This window comes from Natrix helvetica (assembly GCF_964273705.1).
Source record: "Natrix helvetica genome assembly, chromosome: 2".
Classification (NCBI taxonomy): domain Eukaryota; kingdom Metazoa; phylum Chordata; class Lepidosauria; order Squamata; family Natricidae; genus Natrix; species Natrix helvetica.
Genome location: NC_138552.1, coordinates 98120791 through 98138949, shown reverse-complemented (window position 1 = coordinate 98138949; position 18159 = coordinate 98120791). Strand labels below are relative to the sequence as shown.

The window sequence follows — 18159 nt, the reverse complement described above, 5'->3', positions numbered from 1 at the left end:
CCCCCATGGAACAGGTGCGCAATTTGGGCGTCCTCCTAGATGCCCGGCTGTCCATGGATGACCATGTAACAGCCGTGGCAAGGGGGGCGTTCCATCAGGTCCGCCTGATGCGCCAATTGCGCCCCTTATTGGACCGGGATGCCTTACGCACAGTCACCCATGCGCTAGTGACGTCTCGCCTGGACTACTGCAATGCTCTCTACATGGGGCTTCCCTTGAGATGCACTCGGAGACTACAGTTGGTCCAGAATGCGGCCGCGCGGGTGATTATGGGGAGGACTAGATACTCCCCTGTAACACCTCTCCTGCGCGAGCTGCACTGGCTTCCTGTGGTCTACCGAGTGCGTTTCAAGGTTTTGATTATGATCTTTAAAGCGCTTCATGGCTCAGGACCTAGTTACATGCAGGATCGTATCCTGCCCCACACATCCCTACGACCAATTCGCTCACACAGAGAGGGATTTCTCCGGGTGCCGTCCTCCAAACAGTGTCGGGGGGCGACACCCAGGAGCAGAGCCTTCTCTGTGATGGGCCCAGCCCTGTGGAATGACCTCCCCCGTGACATCAGGATTATTTCCGATCTCCGCTCCTTCCGTGTACAGTTGAAGACCCACCTTTTCCAACTATCTGGCCTGGCTCAACCGTAATTTTTTTTCCGTTTTCTCCCGACTGTCTTTTAAATTTTAAATTTTTATTGTATATTGGGTTTTATTATGGGGGTATGCAAATGGTTTTAATTGTCTAAATGTTGTAATTTATTACCTCCTCCGTACGTGTATGTCTTTGTATATATGTATGTTTATGTGTTTGTACACATGTGTTATGTTTTATATGTTTCTAGTGTACGCCGCCCCGAGTCCTGCTTGGAAAGGGAGCGGCTAATAAATTCAACATTATTATTATTATTATTATAACCCAGGTTTGATCAAATATGTTGCTGTTTCTGAACAGACCTTGGTTAAGTTTATTTTGGCATCAACACTGCAGCTTAAGATCCAATCATGTTCTTGCAGGATTACCCCATGTTCCATCTGATCCAAACTCTTTGAATTGCAAGAAATGCCAACATTACTCCTGAAGTACCCCTCTTCTTGAGAAAAATCCTCCATGTCTCATATCATGACCACATCACTAATTAAGAAGTACTGCAAAGATCAGATTTAGAACACCTATCGAGAACTGTGAATGAACATTGAATGTTGGCCATATCTTATGTATGCCTAAAGACCGGCAACCAAAAATTGTACTATGTTAGATACCTCCTGGAGGAAAGAGGAAACAAAATTGGTCTTGAAAAACTCGGCACCATTAAAGGTAGATCTTAAGATTATTAATGGCCCTTGGAATGATGCCAAAGATGATGTGAATGAATCAGAACTGCTGGAAAACACTTGCTGCCCAATGTGCTCTGCATAGGATCTAATGATGATGATGACCCCTTTAGCAAGCATCTAAGATTGTAAATGAGTCACTTACTTTCCGATGATCCTGCAGCATGAGAAGGGAGCCACTGCCCCCCAGATTCCTCACCAAACCAATAGGATTTCATAAAGGGGAAGTACCAAGGTCTGGGAATGCCATATTGACCTAAACAGAATGCAAAGAACTTTTCATGAAACAAAAGAATCGGTCACAGCATTTGAGGTGTGAAAAGGTGCTTTTGAAATGGCTGAACCACATTCTAGAACTAGAACACAAGTTCATCAACCCATTTGATTTGGGATGCACTACATATACGTATGATTTAACCCTAAGTACTAAAACTGCTTGAAACGGATTCTAGGTTCTTTCCATTTGTAAATCACATATAAAATGCATTCTTTTCACCGGCATGCTCATTCATTTTGATTGCCTTCTAGAAGTTCTACTTGTATCCCAGTAGTTCAATTTACTTTATTTCCGGTGCAGACCGGATGATATAGTGGGATTCTTTGTATCTCTACAGTGAGATCAATGCAGAAAGACTCTGAATGTTTTGTAATTAATTTTTCTAGAAATATATCCAGCAGGCAACATTGAAAGCAATATATAACATTGGTGTGCATGTATCCTCCAAAAATGATTTTTCCCCCCACTGGGCTGAACTGTTAAAATACCTTCTCTTACAATTTGAGAAATCTTCTTACACGTTACGAGCCTCTAGTTTTTGCACATTCAACTCTGAGCAAATTCATCACACAAGTAAGGGTTTATACATACTTCCCATATCTAGGGATTGTTCCTGTCTGGTTTTCCCCATAGTGAACTTTGGAACCATTTCTGCAACTGAACAAATTAGTTTGGATTTTTGCTACTTCTCCAGTGGAAATGCTATGAAGTCAGTATTGCAGAATGGGCGCTTCTCATTATGGGAATTCTCTTCTGATCATGGTTCCTTAGATCAACCCTCCCATCCACACTTCCTGAAAGACTTCAGATGCTTTTATTTCTTGCTACTGTTTTTCTGCTTTCTCCCCTGTAGAGGAGCAGCTATTCTCCCCCATCCTCCACGGGACAGTGGCTTTCACTGGGACCAGTGCAGAGGTGGTATTATGCTGGTTCACCCAAACTGGTAGCGGAAATTGTGGGTGGCCCTGCCCACCCGGCCCAGCTCTATGGCATCCCATTTAGGCCTTTTAGCCAAAAGCGCATGTGCGGAAGGTTGAGCGTTCCCACATTTACGAACCGCTAGGGAAGATAAGTCAATACCACCTCTGGACAATTGGTTTCATTGGGAGAAGATGATGGGACTTTAGAAACTAAGAGGAGGAGGAGGAGGAGGAGGAGGAGGAGGAGGAGGAGGAGGAGGAGGAGGAGGAGGAGGAGGAGGAGGAGGAGGAGGAGGATTATTATTATTATTATTACTCACCTGGAAAAACAGACTCAATGTACCAAGTCATCATGCCGTACAACAAGCTATCCAGCACCATCATGAATATAGATATGGTCAAGTTGAAGTTGTCTTTTTCCACAGGGCGCTCCAAGAAACTGTTCCACTGCAATCCAATCCCCTGTTCTTCAAACAGGGAAACATACTCGCAGCCAAATCCAAAGGCAACAGGAGAAAGTAGGCTCTGGTGAAGAAAGACCACTAATTAGTACTTTTCAAAGACTTTAAAGAGGCAAATAAAAAAAAAGTTTTTGCACTCTGTAGACTTTGCAAAAACGGCCCATTTTTCGCAAAAACGGCCCCGTTTTTTGTCCAAAAAAAGGGCATGCATAGCCTTTAGGAGGCTTGTAGAGTGCTCCTGGGGGCTGGGGGGGGGGCAAAAATGAGAAATTTGTTCCGCTCATTTTTGCCCTCCCCAGCCCCCAGGAGCACTCTGGAAGTCTCCTAAAGGCTATGCACAGCCATTTTTGTAAAGGGGACGGGGTTACGGGAGGCCAAAATGCTGTATTCAGTGCATAAGACGCACCCAGATTTTCACCCTCTTTTTTGAGGGAAAAAGGTGCATCTTATACCGAAAAATATGGTATATATGTCCAATGGTGATAATCATTGAACAGAAACATGACTCTGTAGCTTTGCCGCAGTCATGTCTCCTTGCTCCTCAGGATGATGGGAAGGTTTCATAGAAAAATGTTTTCCATGCAAAGGGCAGTAAATATTATGGCTACTATTTCCAGTCAGAGATCAGCAAATAGATTAACATGCATTGAGAAGCCATGTAATTTGGTGGATCTGAAAGCTTTACAGAGAGTTTAAATGTAACTTAGATTTTATACATTAATCATAGATTAAAAGGAACCAGTGTAAAAAAAAATACTCAGTAAAATCTCTTCAATTGCAGCCCTCCCAACTTTTTAGAAGTACATGGCTAAAATTTTCCATGCATGTTTCAGAAATGGGAGTCATAGTTCTAAGCATCTTGAAAATTCCAGACTCTGGGAGATCTCTTTTGCTTAACCCACAACAAAAAGGTCTCCCTGCTTACTGCCAATACTCACTGCAAACATTCTGACAGAGAAACTGATATAGTTCTGCCAGGCTTCACATAAGACGTATGGCAAATAAAGAGTAAAATAGATAATTCCTCCACAAGCAGCTGCTATGTTGGCCCTGGAGAAGAAGGTGCTGATGAGGAAGCACTGTGAGATGGTTACTACACCAAAGAGAGATAGGAAGACGAAAATCACAGTCGGGTCACTATAGGGCAGCAAGTTTCCTTTCTGGATAAAAAAAGAAGAGGAAGATGAAATAAGTTTGTGTTGCACCAAACAAAGTACTGTTTAAAAAATACAACTACTACAAATGGCTGCAGAGCTTTGTCAAGTATACTTTCAGCATCCATGTTTAGTTTTCCCCCCAGGTAAGAGGCGAAGAAGACTAATGACCTTGCACTATTCATATTCTTCTACAAACATGTTAGATGTCTACACCGATCTGTTACTGGCTAACTTTCTCTTTGTCATTTTCCAAGAATTCATAGAAATATCTTGGAGGCATCCAACTTTAACCCTAACCCTAACCCTTTCTATCAATGACTGGAGGACTCTGGGAGCTGAAGTCTGTACTTCTTCAGGTTCCCAAGGTTGAGAGACACTGGTATTGAGGAAATAGATTCATGTTCTACATCAGATTTCCAGCCCAGCATCTTCTAGATAGGTTGGGCTATTCCTGTAACCTTGAACCATAATTGTCCTTTGCCCACTGAGAATTAGATTGGCTGGTTGTCTACTGGATTCTGAGGGTGCAAGTTTGGGGAAGAGTTCTTAATATTTTTAACCACAACATTAATCCATCAAGAAAGGGGCGGGGAGTGAAGCCAGTCTCACCTTAAGAATGAATGTCAGAAGCCCTGCGCTCATGAGAATGGGGATGAAGCTACTAATGAACCAGCTAAGCCAGAGGATGCCATTGTTGAGGCCCATGATCCTCATTGTCTCTTTCAGCCGAGCTTCCTTTTCATATACAATCCCCTTGATGATCACCGCTACTGAGTAGATCCACGCCAGAGTCATGAAAAGAGGCATTGACCGGCTCAAGACACGCAAGAATCTAGAAAGGGAACAGCAGGCAAACAAAGGTTTGGGAAGATATTTTCAGAGGCAACTGCTATTGTTTCTAAAGACTCTTGGACTCAGGGAATAAAAACAATCCTAGGAAGCATCCGTGTCACCATCTTGAAGGTATCTGCTTCCTTTGAGATGGTTGAAGGAGGCTTCTGACAGCACCTTCCCCTCAGAGGACTGTACTAGGGACTTAGCAGAAATTCTTACTATACCCTCCAGCTAAGGTAAGGTATGATTTTAAATTTGTCACAATATAGCTGGTTCTACATTAAGGCGGAATCAGAAATATCAACAGGATATTCATCTAATAAGTCTTACGTGTCATCCACATAACATGGGTAAGGCATCTGCTGAAGATAGACGCCGGTTTTCTTCTCAGAGCCTGTCAAAGTCCGGATGATTGCTTGTTCTATTACATCCTGCAAGTAAGTGAAGCCTCCCCAAATGTAGCGCATGTCATCAAAAGGATCAGCTCGAGGACCTGGGTCCCAGAACCTGCAAGAACAGAAAAGAACAGTTTTACTGTTGTAGCGATTGTAAATTAAAGTTTTCAAGTCTGAGGCTACAGTCAGACTCTTAGCAAAGCTGCTTCAAAGGATGCTCACTTGTCCTTAATTTTGTTGGTTCTTTCTACGCTGTCGATATCCATCCGTATCTTATACTTGACATGATGGGGCAAATCCACACTCCTAGGAGCAACTTCAGGGAAAATTATGCCAGCCCAGAATCGTCTCTCGTCCAGCAGTTCCATGGATTTGCTGATAAGCCGCCCTTCATCTGGCACAGCTTCCAACTTGTTCAAATTGACGCACTAAAATGGCAACAAAGAATTGAATTAGAAGCTGAAGTTTATTTGGGGGCGGGGGGGGAGAAAAATGGAAAACCAAAATGTCAAATTTTTTCCCTAGGAAGTTATTTTCTAACTTTAATTCGGGTTATTTTTTTTTGTTTATTTTGCTATATATCATAGTTTGTGGTGCTTAGAGAGCCTTCGTTAAAAGCATTTTTTCTAGAACCGAGACTGTTCTTATGTCATTGTAGTCAAAAGTCCTATCTGACTTCTCACAACTTAATTTGAAAAGTAGGAAACCTTCCAGACACTTCAGACTGCAGTTTCTAAAATATTAAGACAAAATGATCAATGGTTAGGGATAATCAAAGCTGGAATCCAAAACAGCTTGCCTCCAGAAGTTGTGAATGCCCCAACACTGGAAGTCTTTAAGAAGATGTTGGATAGCCATTTGTCTGAAACGGTATAGGGTTTCCTGCCTAGTCGCGGGGTTGGACTAGAAGACCTCCAAGGTCCCTTCCAACTCTGCTATTGTATTGTATTGTATTGTATTGTATTGTATTGTATTGTATTGTATTGTATTACTTATAAAGAACCAGTTTGTCTAACCTATTGTCAACAATTGTGACAATAGGTTAGTGCCTTTCCTATACACCACTTTTCTTACACAAAACAAAATAAAGAACTCCAGGGTTCTGGTTTGGGTCCCTTGAACAACTGATGTGACAGAGCACTCATGGGTTACTATTCTCCCTTTAGGAGACGTAATCTCTCTGTGAGAGACAGATAAGTAACAATAAAAGAGATTGTTTTCAGCTCAGGGTTGAAATGAGGGGTCCTTGGTGCTCTCTGAGCTTAGTTGTTTCTTCACAGGCATTTCATTATCCAAACTAGATAACATCATCAGTACTAGGACTGATAATGTTACCTAGTTTGATAATGAATTGTCTGTAAGAAAACAAGGACTCCTCACAGATAACTAACAGCTAACAACAACAACAACAATAATAATAATAAAACTCAAAACAAAAACAAACCCCAAAACTCAACTACCACCATAATCCCTAACTCAAAAAATTCATTGTACATGAATTTGGAAACGGTTCCCCTTCCTTTCCCTTTCTACAAATCGCTATTTACTTTGGACTCCATCTTCCTAACAAACACAGAAAATAAAATAAATAACCTCCATCAAGAATAGGAGACTCACTTCCATAAAATGGGAAATAGTCATAATGGTTCGATCTGTTTCATTGAATGCATCCCTCCAGGTGTAAACAGAACCATTCACTGGACTAACATCCTCAGGGTGTTTTGCCAGGAATTGGGCAATCTCCTCCCTGCTCCATCTTGAGTTGTCCATGTACTGGTTCCAAAGGTTCTCACTCTTCAGCAAAACCTACAGTAACCAAAAGAGCAGAAAGGTTTAGTTAAACTGGTCCTGAAAAGAAGGGGGGAAAGAAGAGCTATTGTCATTCATTCATTCATTCATTCATTCATTCATTCATTCATTCATTCATTCATTCCACTTGAAAGTGCAGCTTGTTGTTAAAGAATAGGGAAGCTGTGATACAGCAGTTTGCTATAGAAGGAGAAAACAATAAAATTACTATTTCTACCAATGTTTAGCGATAACTTGAAACAGCTGTTCACAGCAACCTCCCCCCAGCCTATTAAAAGTCTTTGGGCAATGTGGTTCCAGGGAATGGAGGCAGGGAATGATGGGGAATTGCACTGCAATATGTTCGCCAGATAGAGAAGACTGTTGGCATGCAGAAACCCAATAGGAATTTTCATTTCTTTTTATGGCTGGGAACATGTTAAAACTGCTTGTAATTTAATACTGCTCTGGTCTTTTCCTAAGAACTTAGATTATTGGAAAACTTGGAATATTGGTTAGATCAGTTGCCAATTTTATTTCCTTTCCACCGTTCCTCAACCTGCCACGTTGACTGCCTCATGAATCTTAGTACGGAAAACATTTATGCAGGAGATCTGGAGTGAGGTCTTCACAGGACCCCTTACGAATCATAGGAACCTTGCACACTTTAAAAATCAGTGTCTTTTATCGCACCCTCGTCAGTGAAGGCTCAGGGCATGCTTTCAATGCTGGATCCACCAGGTGGCAACCTTGTATAAGATCTCCAGAAAACCAGGTCGCATTGAACAAAAAAAGAAACATTTCTGAAGCCAGAGGAACAGGGTGGGAAAGAAGAATTTGTTTCCTTTTGTATGACCAAAATGGGTCAATGGTTGTTTTTTTCTTTCTTTCTAAAAGCTCAGGCTGCGGACTGGCCATTTCAATCCTTGTGCATGGAATAAAACTGCTAAGAATATTCATGGAGCAGTTTTTACATCTTTACTTAGAAACAAGTCCTACTCAATTCTTAGGTACCGGGGGGTACAAAACTACAACGCAATTTTTCCAGGACTGGTTTCAAGTGACCCAAATTATTTCTGCCAGCAAAAAACACCACTGTCAAATTGTGAGTCCATGCGGGCAGGATAAATTCTGAAGTGGTTCTGCTCCTGCTTGGGCAGGGGGTTGACCCAGATGACCTGCAAGGTCCCTTCCAACTCTGTTAAACTGTTACTTCAAACTGTGCTATCTTCATGGAGATGCAGCCTAAAATACGCTTGCCTCCCTTCCCCACCCCGAACTGTAACCTGCATGGCTGCTGTATCTACTACCTCAAATTTTACACCATGATCCAGATAGTCCTCAACTTACAACCATAAGTGAGCCCAGAATTACGGTCATAAGTCATGCTAAATGTGTCAGCAAATGACTGCACCCAATTTTGCAGCCTTTTTATGGCAGTTGTTAAGCAAACGCCATGGTTGTTACATGACTTTGACTGCAACAGGCTGCTTGCCAGAAACATAAATAAACCAAACATGTCACAAATTGCAATCGTGTGACCGTGGGATGCTGCAGGTGGCCATGAATGCAGGCTGGTTGCTGAATATCCAAATGCGATCACATGACTGCAGGGGGAGAGGCTGTCCATCAGAACTTTAAATCCAGGTCACAAGTAGCCCGGGGCAACCAGCTGTAGGTTGAGGACTACCTGTATTTTTGCACTGTTTTGGTTTGGGGCAAATCCAGCTCCACTTTCTGTTTCTTTTTTCCTTTTCTGCTTTTATTTTAGGGTTCACATAGCCCCATACACTCAAATGTTGAATTAGAAGGCAAATTGATTACATGGCATTTGCAGAAGGTCCCTGATGTCGACCAAAAGCCTTTGAGCAGTTGGGCCCTTTTTATTTCTCCCTTCTGGTTTCCTCAACTTCACCCTTCATTTCTTTGTGAAATTATCCTTTTTCCCAGAAAGCAAGCTAGTGGTGTCTAGCAGGGATTGCAGTGAAAAACAAATGAACTGGGAAGGTCATAGGATTGCATATAGTCAAATATTATATTTTTTAAAGGTAAGGAGCAAAAAATATCTAACAGTGAGAGCAACTGCTAGAAAAGAATGGCTGCCAGCAAACAAAAGGAAAGCAGTGTGATTCTGCCATTGGTTACATTTACTCCAGCTGTGAAAACACCCAAAAGCAGGTCACATTGATCTGGTTGCCTTTAAGATACTGGAAAGCAGTACTTTTTTTTACATACATTGTCCTGATAATTTCATCAGAAACAACAAGGGCCAGAACATGAAGTGACAACCAAAGTCTGACGATTACGTCCCGGTCTTGAAACTAGAAACTAAAATCATGGTCATATGATGCAAGAGACTACTAGGAGAAGCAGGGAGCAATTAGAACGAAGAACCTAAGTTTTCAAGAGAAAAGTATCTGTACAGATTTTGCACTGAAAATAAGAAGAATAGGGAAAATAAGCAATAAGAAGGTGAACAAGAAATAAAGAAAAGAATTCCACATGGTTTTTTTAAAATAACTAAGCCAGCACAGGTTTGTTAAAAACAGATCATGCCAAACCAATCTTATTTCATTCTTTGACAAAGTGACTAAATTAAAGACCAGCAAAATGCTGTGGGCATAATAAACTTCAGCAAGGCATTCAATGAAGTAGACCACAACCTACTTCTTAATAAGCTAGAAATATGTGGGATAGACAGCACCAGGTGGATTTGTAACCGGCTGACAAACCATACTCAATGAGTTGTTCTTAATGGTACTACGTCTACATGGAGGGAAGTTAAGCAGTGGGGTAACAAAAGGTTCCATCCTAGACTCAGTAACTTCATAAATGACTTACAGTGGATGAGGGAGTAGAAGAGGAACTCATCAAATTTGCAAATGACACTAAGCTGGCAGGAACAGCCAACATGCCTGAAGACAAGCTCAGGATCCAAAAAGACCTTGACAGACTTGAACAATGGCCCTATCCAACAACATGAAATTTAACGTGGAGAAAAACAAGGTTTTACACTTAGGGCAGGAAAAACCAAAAGTACAAGTACAGATTAGGTGAAACCTGGCTCAAAAACAGTAACTGTGAGAAGGACCTTGAAGTCCTAGTTGACGATCACTTAAATATGAGCCAGCGGTATGGGGCAGCAGCCAAAAAAGCTAATACAATCATTGGTTGTATAAACAGAGGCATAGAATCAAAATCACACGAAATCTTAGTACTGTTTTATAAAGCCTTAGTAAGGCCACACCTGGAATACTGCATCCAGTTTTGGTCACCAGATTACAAAAAAAGATGTTGAGGCATTGGAAAAAGTGCAGAGAACAGCAACTAAGATGACAAAGAACGGTTGGAGGATTTGGATTTGGCTAAAAAAGAAGGACTAGGGAGGATATGATAGCAGTATTCCAGTATTTGAGAGGCTGCCACAAAGAAGAGGAGGGGGTCAATTTATTTTCCAAAGCATCAGAAGGCAAGGCAAGAAACAATGGATGGAAACTAATCAAGGAGAGAAGCAACCTGGAATTAAGGAGAAACTTCCTAACAGTGAGGACAATTAACCAGTGGAACAGCTTGCCTTCAGAAATTGTGGGTACTTCATCATTGGAGGTTTTTTAAAGAGAGTCTGGATAGTCACTTGTCTGAAATGGTATAGGGTCTGAGCAGAGGATTGGATTAGAAGACACCCAAGATCCGTTCCAGCTCTATTCTGATTGATTGGTTCTAAGCAGTTCCTGTTGGATTAAAATCATCTTTATAGATCTGCCATCTCTGTTTATAAAATGCATGGATACTTAAAAAGCATAAAAAGCCTCATAAAAAGATGAGACTATATAAATTATAAATCAGCAAAAATCAGTTACCTAGAGTTGCTGCAACAGTGAAATGGGTAACATATACCGGTAACTTTAATGAATAAATGACAATTGCTTAGATTAAAATGTAGGTTTTCAGGGCAGCTACTGTTTGATGAAATTATTTTCAGATAATGCCATGTGGAACACACAGGATAGATAGATAGATAGATAGATAGATAGATAGATAGATAGATAGATAGATAGATAGACAGACAGACAGACAGACAGACAGACAGACAGACAGACAGACAGACAGACAGACAGACAGACAGACAGACAGACAGACAGACAGACAGACAGACAGACAGACAGACAGACAGACAGACAGACAGACAGACAGACAGACAGACAGACAGACAGACAGACAGACAGACAGACAGACAGACAGACAGACAGACAGACAGACAGACAGACAGACAGACAGACAGACAGACAGACAGACAGACAGACAGACAGACAGACAGACAGACAGACAGACAGACAGACAGACAGACAGACAGACAGACAGACAGACAGACAGACAGACAGACAGACAGACACCCACCGATATTTCAGGACCAGTTCATTTTGTGACACAGGATGTCATTTCATCAATATACCATTTACAATTACAGCCTCTTTCCACTCTTAAAAGCTTCCCATCAGCTAGATGGCATCTATTCAAATATGTATCTATTTTTGCGATTTAGGAGTGTTTTCCTTTTCTAAGATTGCAGCTTTCTGTCACTAAGAAATTTTTCTCTGTTCTAGGTTTTCTTCTGGGTCTTATTTGATTTCTTGCATATTACAGTGGTGTTTTATGGATCCTCTGTCTTCATTTGTTAAATGATTCATGCGTTTAATGATGGTACAGCCCTTAAAAAAATCAGGAGTCTTGGATTAAAGCCTTTTGTTTTAGTACAGGCTGCCCAGCTGACTCCTCAGAGACAAGACTTCATCTCCCTCCCCCAGTTAAATGTGTGAGGAGCCACAACATGTGCTGATGCCCATTTGTTTCCGCTGTCAAGCTGAGCAGAGCTGGGGAGCAGAAGGAAGATATAAGCAACAGACAATATCCAGTGAGAAGAAAAGAAAAGCTGGCCTGCATCTTGTCCAAACCATACCTTTATGTTACAGTTTCTGTTCCCAGTGAACTCTAAAGCTACATCCTGTTGTGCAAGAGGATGCTGCAACCTAAGCATCTATCACAATTCCCCAACTGACTTTTGTGTCACTGCCAATTCTCTGAAAAGTGGCAGCCAGAGAGAGGTTTCCTGGAAAATGCTGTCCACATTTTGCCAATAGCGCATTGTTCTACTCATGTGCCTGGATTCCTCTCACCATTTTTTTTTACAGTCTATATAAATATCTTTTACTTCAAGCTCATCTTAACACTCAACCAGTGTTAAGGTTAGATTCAAGACCAGGTAAGGTAAAGGTAAAGGTTCCCCTCATACATATGTACTAGTCGTTCCCAGTTCTAGGGGGTGGTGCTCATCTCCATTTCAAAGCCAAAGAGCCAGCGCTGTCCGAAGATGTCTCCATAGTCATGTGACTGGCATGACTAAATGCCAAAGGAGCACGGAACGCTGTTACCTTCCCACCAAAGGTAGTACCTATTGTTCTACTTGCCTTTTTACCTGCTTTGAAACTGCTAGGTTGGCAGAAACTGGGACAAGTAATGGGAGCTCACTCTGTTACACGATGCTAGGGATTCGAACCACCAAACTGCCGACCTTTCTGATCGACAAGCTCAGTGTCTTAGCCATTGAGCCACTGTGTCCCCAAGACCAGACTATTTAGTTACAATTCAGTGCACAGCTGGTAACTGCTCTTCCCCCCCCCCCGCCCCCTTATGTATGAAGCTCTCACCCCATTACATCACACAGACGGGACAAACAACACAAAAACTGACCCTTCCCTTTACTATAAATAGGGCTTGTATATCTTACACTATGTCCTTGACTCTCTGCCTGCAAGGTTTCTAGTTCTAGCATTTGCCAGGAAAAGCTTGACAACTTGGCTCTTCCCGGGTCTGTTAGGAGTCTGAGCATCTTCAGCCAGCAGTGACACAATTAAATAAAACCATTACATTGTCCATCTGTTTTAGATAAACTCTTAGATCCTTGGGAAAGGTACTTCTAATCAGCGAAACATACACATTTTAGAAACACTAAAGAGTTATTATTTTTTTTCTCTTTTCCCAGAAAGCTTCACACAAGGAAGACATGTGAACCCAAAATCTAGCAGCCTGGCCATTGAAAAAAAAAACAGAGTCTCCAATACTAGACAGAAACTCTCATGAAAATGAAATGGAATGAAAGCCGTTTAGTAATATCCAAAGAATGAAACTTCAAATTATTTACTGCCACGATCCCCATGTAGCTCGTTAAATGTCCTGCTACAGTTGGGAAGCTGGGGAATGCAAAAGAGAGGCCTGGGCTTGTTGCCCGCCGTACAGAGTTTGGGAAGTAATATCAGGGTAAGTGTTCCCTAGCGTAATGTATTTGTAGCTCCATTCAGCGTAACCGAAAGTGAGGCTTGAATACCCCTCATTTTGCAGACTTCTCAGCCACATCCTTGGCAGATGTTCTTCATGCAGAACAGTCTGATTTATGGAGCAGTCAGAATCTGTCTGATGTCCAACAAATCACCCCATTCAACACATGGCAACACAGCAGGGAGAGGCACTGTCTATATAGCATTGCACCTTTCTTCTCTGTCCGAGGATACCATCATATTGCACAGGCAAGAAAGCTCCAGACAAAGGAGGTTTGGCAGAAAGAACAAACTACTATACTCAGCTGGGCTTCAAAAAAATTCAGCAACGGGTTTACTGCCCCGTTGCTGGGTGGGCGTGGCCATGGTGGGCATGGCCTAGTCAGCCTTCTGCAGCGTGGCGGGGGTGGAAGCGTTTTTTTGCCATCCCCAGGCTCTAGAGGTTTTCTTCGAGCCTCCGGGAGAGTGAAAACTACTTCCCATTTCCTGCACAGTGCAGACTTCCAGAACCTCCGGTAGGCCTGATTCCCCCCTTCCCAAGCCTCCATGTGGGCCCTGCACTTACCTAGCATGATGAGTGGGCCATGTGGAGACTCCTGAGAGGGGCGGAGTGGGATCGAAGGGGCGGGGTGGAGGGGCCAGCCAGGAGTGGCATTTGGGGGTTCATCCTAACTAGATGATCGCCTGGACCGGTGCAAATCCCCAGCAGCCCACCCCGACTATACTCCGACATGGGCAGAAACACTCAAGGCCAAATTGTCGATACTAAAATAAACAAACCTCTTGTAAAATTTATTATAAGAGAGAGAAAAAAAGAATTATACGGCATACTGACCCGAATCAGATCCATCTCCTGGTTTTCTTCCATGAAAGTTTTTATTTTTGGTTTAATCTCTTCCCACATGCCTCCGAGTTCATGGAAGACACCTAGCTCTTGGAATGTCTTGTTGACCTGGAACAACAGCAAAAAAAAAAGGGGGGGGGGTGTTTAAAATCACTTAATGCAAAGTATTGGCTTTCAGAAGGAGGTTTTTTTTTTTTTTGCCCTAAGAAGTGATGTTTTACTGAGAAGAAAAAGGAGGAAAGGAGATGCTTCAAAATTAATGTCCTAATACATTCCAGATGTGCTGGACAACAGCTTCCATTACTTCAGGTAGTAGGGATAATAGATATCTGGGCATCAAGCAAAAGATAGCTTCTTAGGCTATGGAATTTAATAAGTGAGCTAGAAGCTTATAGAAGTTAATAGCATTAAATATATGAGTAGAATGGCCTAGGACAGTATACCGACATCAAATTTGTGAAAAGACTATGCAGGTATAGAGTTTAGTCTGGCCTTTGGCCATCAAGACTTTGAAAGGGACAATTCATCGTGTCTGATCGCCCAAAAATATAGTGGCCAAAACATAATGCATAGATTTAAAGATCTTGTTTAACCTATGATTTCGACAGGGGGCTGCCCTTGAAGACTGCCTGGAAGTTACAACTGGTCTGGAATGCAGAGGCACATGTAGCGCTGGGCAATCCTTTCGTTTATTTATTTTATAGTAACTTAACTTGACTTAACTTTATTCAATTTCTAGACCGCCCCTCTCTCAAAAGAGACTCGGAGTAACTTCTCCAGAAGGACTCTGGACTGCATTTACCACAAAGGGGGAAAATAATAATGTTTAAAAATGATCTAAATTGATGCGGAAAACAGAACCAAAATCAATGACCCTGAGGATAGATCATCAGTCAATAAGTTGAAGTCAACATGCAACTTGCTTACTGAACTAGAATAAGGTAGGAGCTACGTGTACTTCTGGAGCAAAGATGTTCCATAAAGGCATCCGCAATACCCTGTTGGACTATTGCTAAATCAAGCTCAGTTTGGCCTGCTCTAACTGGCAGCTCTCCAGCATTCTACTTAGGGCTAAGCACAAAAAAATATATCTCCAAATGTAGGAAGACTGGAGAGATCGTTATACTGGAAGTAAATTATAATCATTTACAACAATGAACTGAGGTGTTCCTATTTTCTAACTTCTGCTACAACAATCACGGATGTCACAGTTTCTCTCCAAGCTGTTGGCTGGGAGCTGTGCTTTTTCCCAACAATGCTCATCAAAATGACGCTAAGCCCTGAGGGAACAAAAGAAGGTAGCTATTAACAGGGAGCTATTAACAGGGACTCCTGCGAGTCCCTTAGACTGCAAGGCGATCAAACCGATCAGTCCTAGAGGAGATCAACCCTGACTGCTCTTTAGAAGGCCAGATCCTGAAGATGAAACTCAAGTACTTTGGCCACCTAACGAGAAGGATGGACTCACTGGAGAAGAGCCTAATGCTGGGAAAGATTGAGGGCAAAAGAAGAAGGGGAAGACAGAGAATGAGGTGGCTGGATGGAGTCACTGAAGCAGTAGGCGTGAGCTTAAATGGACTCCAGAGGATGGTAAAGGACAGGAAGGTCTGGAAGAACGTTGTCCATGGGGTCCTGATGGGTCGGATACGATTTCGCAACTAACAACAATTAACAGGTGAGCCAAATAATCTTGTTTCCATTAATACCTTCAGCAGCTAAGAAAGAAAGATTTGAAAGGAAACTATAGCTTCTGCCACGACTAATAAAGCTAGTGTAACTTCAGTCTTTTTGATATAGGTAGTCCTCGACATACAACAGTTCATTTACTGACCCTTCAAAGTTACAACGGCACTGGAAAAAAGTGACTGATGAGCATTTTTCACACTTATGACCACTGGGGCATCCCCATGGTCCACGTGATCAAAATTCAGATGCTTGGCAACGGGTTCATACTTATGACCGTTGCTGCATCCCAATATCCTGTGATACTTCAGGAGTCTTGGATTAAAGCCTTTTGTTTTAGTACAGGCTGCCCAGCTGACTCCTCAGAGACAAGACTTCATCTCCCTCCCCCAGTTAAATGTGTGAGGAGCCACAACATGTGCTGATGCCCATTTGTCTCCGCTGTCGAGCTGAGCAGAGCTGGGGAGCAGAAGGAAGATATAAACAACAGACAATATCCAGTGAGAAGAAAAGAAAAGCTGGCCTGCATCTTGTCCAAACCATACCTTTATGTTACGGTTTCTGTTCCCAGTGAACTCTAAAGCCAGATCCTGTTGTGCGAGAGGATGCTGCAACCTAAGCATCTATCACAATTCCCCAACTGACTTTTGTGTCACTGCCAATTCTCTGGAAAGAGGCAGCCAGAGGGAGGTTTCCTGGAAAATGCTGTCCACATTTTGCCAATAGCGCATTGTTCTACTCACGTGCCTGGATTCCTCTCACCATATTTTTTTTACAGTCTAGGAGAATATCTTTTACTTCAGGCTCATCTTAACACTCAACCAGTGTTAACGTTAGATTCAAGACCAGGTAAAGGTTCCCCTTGCACATAACCAATTTCATTGTATTTATTTTGTAAAATGGCAATAAAGACTATACATATGTACTAGTCATTCCCGACTCTAGGGGGCGGTGCTCATCTCCGTTTCAAAGCCTAGGAGACAGCGCTGTCCGAGGATGTCTCCGTGGCCGATATAATTAAATGCCAAAGGCGCATGGAACACTGTTACCTTTCCACCAAAGTGGTTCCTATTTTTCTACTTTCATCTTTACATGCTTTCAGACTGCTAGATTGGCAGAAGCTGGGACAAGTAACGGGAGCTCACTCTGTTACGCAGCTCTAGGGATTCGAACCACCAAACTGCCAACCTTTCTGATTGACAAGCTCAGCATCTTAGCCACTGAGCCACCGCGTCCCTGGAGATACTAGAGCCCAAAATCTGATTCCTTTTTATTTTTCCCCTAGCCCTGACCTATCTCTGACTTTTCCATTCCTCTGGGACTTCAGTTGAGAACATTCAGCAGCAGAAATACCAACTTGTCCCTCTGCTGGGTGGACAAGAAACAAGGTTCTTACCTCTGACATAATTGTCCTGGTTGCTGGCGTGTCGGGGCTATACAGGACTTTTCCAACGAGCAAAGGCTTCAGGGCCCTCCAGATAATCCTGGAGAGTGGGTTGGATTCCAGTTTCTTCATTAAGCTATTGCAGAAAGGCGCTTTGAAAAAAATTGGGGAAAAATTGTGTGTGATAAATAGCAGAACATTCCCAGTTTGGAGAGCACACCCAGGTTAGTACAAAATTATCCGTCCTTTCTTGCCTCTCTAGCTTCTTGCATGTTTGAGATGGCAAGAGATGGTCCTCCTAAGGATTTGCCAGACAGAAAACATCTCCAGGTCTTCCTGGATTCAGGTTATACTTACTAGTATAGTTATCATAGAAGTCCATGGCATCGTTTTCAGAGCTGTTGCTTCCAAAGAATGCTTTGTAATTATGGTCTTCGTACCAGTTGAAGGACTTGATCTGCAATCCCCCTCCCTCAGGGTGGCCACAAACAATGCGAGATACTGCCTGGTAGATATCAGCAGAACTTGTGGAATTCACGTTGGTCAGGAACATCACCTCTTGCCTCATGTCACTCCAACTTCTCATGCTCACTAACTGCAATTCATGACACAAAAAGAAAGGAGGATATATTTTTTTTAAATAAAATGTCGTGCAAAATGTACCATCCAGGGATAAGCCAACCCTCATTTTTTTAATGGTATTTTGGTTAAAAAATTTAAGGGTCAGCTTATCATGTATGCACATATATGCAA

General features: G+C 42.3%; 1 protein-coding gene across 5 annotated transcripts in view; it reads right to left on the bottom strand.

Annotated features, from left to right (window-relative positions):
• Positions 1-18159, bottom strand: part of ABCA1 (ATP binding cassette subfamily A member 1) — a 120841-nt gene that overhangs the window by 42942 nt on the left and 59740 nt on the right. For all 5 annotated transcript variants that reach the window (XM_081940163.1, XM_081940166.1, XM_081940164.1 and 2 more), the window contains 10 exons: positions 17764-18001; positions 17419-17558; positions 14331-14447; positions 6993-7181; positions 5598-5803; positions 5311-5487; positions 4756-4978; positions 3928-4149; positions 2849-3053; positions 1477-1587 (listed from right to left, as the gene is read on the bottom strand). In XM_081940163.1, coding sequence (XP_081796289.1) covers positions 1477-1587; positions 2849-3053; positions 3928-4149; positions 4756-4978; positions 5311-5487; positions 5598-5803; positions 6993-7181; positions 14331-14447; positions 17419-17558; positions 17764-18001 — 1828 coding nt within the window. The remainder of the gene's footprint in view (positions 1-1476; positions 1588-2848; positions 3054-3927; positions 4150-4755; positions 4979-5310; positions 5488-5597; positions 5804-6992; positions 7182-14330; positions 14448-17418; positions 17559-17763; positions 18002-18159) is intronic.